At 34.4% G+C, this 6,154-nt stretch overlaps 1 protein-coding gene across 1 annotated transcript; it reads right to left on the bottom strand.

The window, feature by feature from the left end:
* Positions 1-2,305: 2,305 nt before the first annotated feature.
* Positions 2,306-4,954, bottom strand: LOC147382677 (disease resistance RPP13-like protein 4). Its single transcript, XM_086427215.1, has 2 exons — positions 3,573-4,954; positions 2,306-2,978 (listed from the first exon to the last, which is right to left on the bottom strand). The coding sequence occupies exons 1-2, from the start codon at positions 4,952-4,954 to the stop codon at positions 2,306-2,308; spliced, it is 2,055 nt and encodes a 684-aa protein (XP_086283341.1).
* Positions 4,955-6,154: the final 1,200 nt, after the last annotated feature.

Genomic DNA, 6,154 nt, shown 5'->3' with positions numbered 1-6,154 from the left:
TGAACTTCGAAGTAGTTGGAAAATGCATTTGAAGTGAATACAAAATGACAACAATGAACTAGTTTGAACATCCTTCATGAAGACTTGCATTTGAAATAAGTCATGTTTGGATACAATCGTTCTTTAATTTGAAGGAGTTGTTTGGAGGTTCTTAGAAAATAGACTTTAGACATCATTTTTAAAATGATATTTATAAGAAAAAATTGATGTCTGTTCTTCGGATAAAAAAGTGTGTTAAAGACGGTTTTTAGACATTGGATTTTTCAAATCGATGTTTAAACTTTAAAGATTGAACATAAATCAATGTCTAAAGTTTTGCACTTTTTTGCTCAATCCCTTCACTCACGAAAAATGCACTTTGGATGTCATTTTCTCAAAAATTGATGCTTGTTTAAAAAATAAAAAAAAGTGATGTGTAAAGTATTTTTTTTTTTGTGATAGTTAATTGTAAAGTATCAACTGATTCTTTATTTACATTTAATGGTATCTGGTCATTTAAATAGAATCCAACAGTTATATCTATTTCAGCAAGCAATAATCCCAGATTTTACACACATCACAACACTACAATAATTTACCAAAATGCCATTTCTTGTTTTTCCCAACTGCAATACCTAGAAGCAATCATAGAAGCTGGCAACATTATCAAACACAATGCCACTGATCTGGATCAATAAAAATATTTAAAATGATTTAGCAAGATAACCCATAATTTGAGACAAAACAAGTCGAACAAGTCAATTTGATATTACGGACAACTGGACGAGATGAGAAATCCATGAGTCTGGATGATTGGATAAATGAAGAATATTAAGGGCTGGCTCATAGATCAAGTGGTCTATTGGTGCAGAGTATAATAGGAGGGACCGACTACTTGAGCATCACCTAGTAAAAAATGATTGCACTCCAAAGTCCAAAATAATAATAAAAAATGTACTATTTTTCATCTTCTTGAAAACAAGAGAGGAATAACAACACTAAAGCTTCATAAGCTCTAAATTTAATTTTCAAAACTTCATGATCTACAAGTAGATTAAAAACCTATAAGAACCTTGAATGAAAGGTTTGGTGAAAATTTGTACCGACTCCTGCTAGTGATGGGTTCTTCATCTCCATTAATGGTGTAAAATTCTTTCTTGGGGGTATAACAAGTGAGTCCAACTTTTAGAGGGCAGCCCGCTTCAAAATTTGAAGGAACCTTCCTCGTCACAAGACACGTGGCATTTATAATTTAATTATTTCACGCCCCTACATTTCCACCAAAATTTGAAATACCTCCTTGAAAATGTCAAATGTAATCCAATGGAGAGGGTTCCTTCAAAAGTTTGAAGTGGGCTGCCTGCTTCAAAGTTTTTTTTCCATAACAAGTAGGGACAGGATAATAATAATAATAATAATAATAATAATAATAATAATAATAAGGGTGAATTACCATTTCGTGAGCTGAAAATGAATTATTTACTATTTGAGCTAACTGTTCATTTTAATTACCAAAACGTTAATGATCATGTTTTCGTTAAAAAAAAAAAAATCAAAACTCTAACGAGTTTGACGGTTTTAAAGTAAGAACCATTTCACAAGTTTAAAGTGACAATTTCGCAGGTTTAAATTGACTATTTCCAATTAGTCAATTTAAACCTGGCAGAATTTGTTATTGTTCAAGTTTTGGTAATTATAGTGAGCAGTGAGCTTGAATTGTAAACATTTGTCAAAAGTGGATAACTTTTTCGTAAATATCCCTAATAATAATCTTTTTTAGGATGGAGTGCAATCAGTTGTAAGTGATGTGCAACTTGTTGGTCCCTGCTCATTTTTGTGAAAACATGAATATATTGCAAGAAATAATAGCTTTGAAGGGACATTAAAAAAAGAGACTTAACAGGAGTGATAAAATCCAAATGATACATAATTTACAACCAAAGTTAAAAAGGTTTCTGATCAACTAATCCCTCCATCAAACTGACAGTTAGGAAGATATGGATTCCAAAACAAAAACAAAAACAAAAATGTATCCCATGGAAAAAGTGGAGTCATCCCTAGAAAGATATTACTCATTTCTAGGAAATATGCAAACATTTTGAAGGAGGGTACTTACATCAAAATGAACAGCTTAATCTTTCCTCCAACTGCCCAAGTACTGCCCCTACAAATTATTCATCCAAGTGAAAAGAGAATGCTTTCATCCAAATCAACTATTATTAATGAAAATTTAAAACTAGAAAAGCCCCAATAAAAAAAAAAAAAAAAAAGTAAATATGCTAACCTTTTAAAGGAGGGTATCGAAATTGAAGTGTACGTGCACTGTTCATTCTTTCCTCCAAGTGCCACTACCATCTTCATCCAAGTCCAAAGGGAATGCTTTGAATTTTGGGCAGTAGAAAACCTTTAGGAATCTTAAAAATGGCATTGCCTTCTGCAATCTCGGCCACTCCTCCTCCAATTCGCATAGGCAGTCAAGGTATAAAGCTTCCAATTTCCAGACAGTTGTTGTATTATTGTTGTTAGAAACCTCATCATCTCCAAAGAATTCTGGACTCATATGCCTGAGATATTTACTACTGCCAATGTAAAGATACCTTAAATTGGGAAGAGAGGTTGGATTGAGCCAAATAGGTGTCTTTTCTCCTACTTCTCCATTAAGATATAACTCTGAGAGCTGGTTAAGAGGTGAGAGTAGTTGATGATCTACTTTCCTTGCTAGTTGTAGTCGTTGCTCCGCACCATTGTTGTTGTTGTTGCTTGGAAATCGTATATACAACCACTCCAATTGTGTGAGCTCTGACAACACCTTCAGCTCCCCTTGTTCTATTCCATCATCTGAATCTATGTAAAACACAAGTTCACTGATTTGAGTCAATTTCTTCAACCCAGAAATGCGAAACCCCCCATCCTTGACTTTTGAATTCGTAGTAAAAGAGAATATACACAGTTTTCGAAGGTTTCCAATCTCATTGGGGAGGAATTCTATGCACTCACAACTGCATAAATCCAAGGTGCATAATTTCTCCAAGGATGCTATATTTTTTGGCAATCTCTTTAAATTGGGACAATTCACTAGGCTTAAAATTTGAAGGTTTTGACAGTTTCCTATAGAATCTGGAAGTCTCTCTAATCGGGAGTTTTTTATCCGAAGACAAACGAGATGCTGCAGTGATCCTATCCAACTCAACCAATCTACTCTTTTAAGAGTCTTCTGAGATAAATCCTTAAAACAAATAACCAAAACCCTCAACCATTTTAAATGGCATAGCTTTGATTCCAGATTTAGAACCAACTCCTCACTCTCTTCTAAATCAAACCCCATTATTGTCCGCAATGATTTTAAATTAGTTTGCGCCTCGGATATAAAGAGATTCGTATCTGTGTTCATCACCATACCTACTCGACGACGTGATTGGATTTGGATAGAGGAAGACTCCCCCCCATCATTTATCCAAATAAAATTTTCTTCCTCTGCGACCCTTGTAATCATTTCTCTTACCATATCATGTACTTTAAACCAAACCTTGTTTGCTCCTACAAACTCAAATTTTAGAAGTAATAAACATCGGCTGATTAATTCTTCAAAATACTCTCTTCCAATATCATATGGAGTCCTTCCTTGTTTCCCTACTCGGACAAAGCCCTCACCAATCCACCAAGAAATGATATCTTCAGATAATATACTATAATATTCAGGATATGCAGCCAAACACAGCATACATGGTTTCAAATGAGAAGGAAGTTCATCATAACTTAATCGTAACATAGAAAAGATTGGTTCACCTTTCTTATCCAATTCTTCGCTTAGGTTCTTGGATATTCGCTCCCATTCCTTGGTTGAACTTCCTTTATTTATCATCATTCCTCCCACAACCTTGATTGCCAATGGGAGTCCTCCACATCTATCAACAATCTCCTTACCGATATTCTCAAGCTGCGAATTCGTACACTGACCTCCTTCCACTGAAAATGCTGTTTTCATGAATAATGACCAACTGTCCTTATTAGAGAGAGGTCGTGAATGATGTGTGCGTGTCTCAGTGGCTCCCATTAAGCGAGCCACATCCACATCCCTTGTTGTGACAATGACACAACTGCTGCTGTGAACCAAAACTGCCTTCAAACTTTCCCACCATAAGCCTTCATCTAGTCTCCATACATCATCCAGGATAACCAAACATTTCTTCTTCTCCAGTATGTCCTGTAGTTCCTTCAGTAAATCATATAAATTGATGTTCGAGAAGTCTCTGGGCCCGCCAATTTTTTTCAACATACTCTTGATTGACTCTTCAAATTTGAAAGTTTGTGAAACAGTCACCATCAAGATATGATCGAAGTAATGCTCCACATCATCATCATTATGTACCTTTTGAGCAAGGGTGGTTTTTCCAATCCCACCCATACCGACTATTCCAATGATGTTCAATGGCGACCCATGTGGGTTTAAGACCCACCGTTTAATTTTCTTCACATCTTCCTCCAGGCCTACTATTTCAGCATTTTTCATTAGAATTGGGTAAGTCGCCAGTCGATGACTTCCTAACTGCTCTTGGTCCAAAGGGATAGGAGGAGTTGCAAGAAGGTAAGAACTCAACCTACCTCTATGAGTCTGTATTTCTTGATTTATCCCACCAAGCTTCTTTCCCAATCTATAACGGAATTTCCAGAATGAAGGAGAGCAATAACACTTGAACTTTGAGACCCTTTTTCTTCTTTCGAAATACAACTTGCAATCTGATAGAATATCCTCTGCATCATATAGTAACTCTCTCAATTGTCCCACACAAGTCTTAAGAACGTCATTTTGGTCCTTCCTCCTTACTCTCTCTACTTGTTTGATGTAGCTCTGCATTAACTCGAGCTCTTGATTCACAATCTTAAATTGCTTGTGGAATTCAAGCAGATGGCAACTTTCATTTAGGAGACTTTCAACCAGTTTTTCTATGAGAATGTTTAGGATTGCATCCGCCATTTTCCTGCACATTTTTTATCGAAATATCGCAATCTTTTAAAACGTAAAATTTGGAGAGGACAAAATTAACAACTTTAAAGTTAAATATAGGATCATTGGCTATAGTTATTCCAATAGCAGAGAAGAAAACTAAAACATTAATAGTGCAGGCAACTAGTCCAGGAGTTTAATATTAATCTTTAAATTGAACTTCAAAATCAAACCATGAAAAACGGAAGATTAATGATTTGTTTATTTTTGCATTTGTTGGGTAATCGATTTTTGGTTGAAAGCCAAAATTTCCACGATCACAAGTATATATTTTCTTAATCTTCCAGTCGGTCAAAGAATTTTCCATGGGTAGAGAATTCTCTTACATTAAATCCTTCCATCTATGAGAAATTTTTTTGACCAATTAATCATTTGCCTCCAAAAACAAACATATCCTAATATAGAATACATGAGCTTATGTTTCTATCTTTCTGAGTTATGTATAGTAAGATTAGAAAAGTCGTTGCTGAGATAATTAATTATTACTAATAAGAATCTATCTATTTCTTGTAAATTTTACACATGCTTAACATGCGGGCATATGTATGTATGAATGAGTATATAATGTGCTGATTTAATATGTCAACAATGTAATATATTATTAATTTGTACCATATAGTGTACAATCCTGATTATATTAGTCATGGAAGCACTTATTGTAATTACTACAAATAAGATCATGTATTAATGAATCTGAGATCCATAAGTACTGGGCCTAAATTGAAAGAAAAAAAAAAGCATAGAATGATCCTCATTTGATGTACTTTGAATTAAGTATAAAAGTCAAGATTTGCGGTTACAGCTTGAAGTCTAAATTCAACTTTCAAATCTCAAAACAAAATAGGATACTTGAAGCATGATGATGAAATTGTTTAGAGGCTGTTGAAAATGACTAGTTTTAGGAAGAAAACAAAGGGTTTTAGGTTCCAAATCTAAGACGAAGATATTGAGGTCATTAGTCATCACTTTATTAATCTACAGAAGAAGACCAAAACAAAAGAGATTTTAAACAGTCTAAAAACATGGGGGAATCTCAAAATTTAATCAAAACATGGAGGGAATTGTCAACAATTTGAAAAACTTGGGAACTTCAATTTGGGAAGGGATTGGCTTCAAAGTAGGGATTGACTTCAAAGTTATTTCTCACAAGAAGAGACCTAAGAATTGTTA

Source organism: Akebia trifoliata, chromosome 16, assembly GCF_017979445.1.
Source record: "Akebia trifoliata isolate Shusen 1 chromosome 16, ASM1797944v1, whole genome shotgun sequence".
Classification (NCBI taxonomy): domain Eukaryota; kingdom Viridiplantae; phylum Streptophyta; class Magnoliopsida; order Ranunculales; family Lardizabalaceae; genus Akebia; species Akebia trifoliata.
This window is presented reverse-complemented; position numbering and strand designations above follow the sequence as displayed.

Bases quoted from the DNA above. Each gene is read 5' to 3' on its own strand.
- LOC147382677 (XM_086427215.1), bottom strand. From the start codon at position 4,954: ATGGCGGATGCAATCCTAAACATTCTCATAGAAAAACTGGTTGAAAGT. The intron at 2,979-3,572 runs GTATTTTGAAGA...GGATTTATGCAG, and splicing joins CCATATGATATTGGAAGAGA to TTGTGAGTGCATAGAATTCC.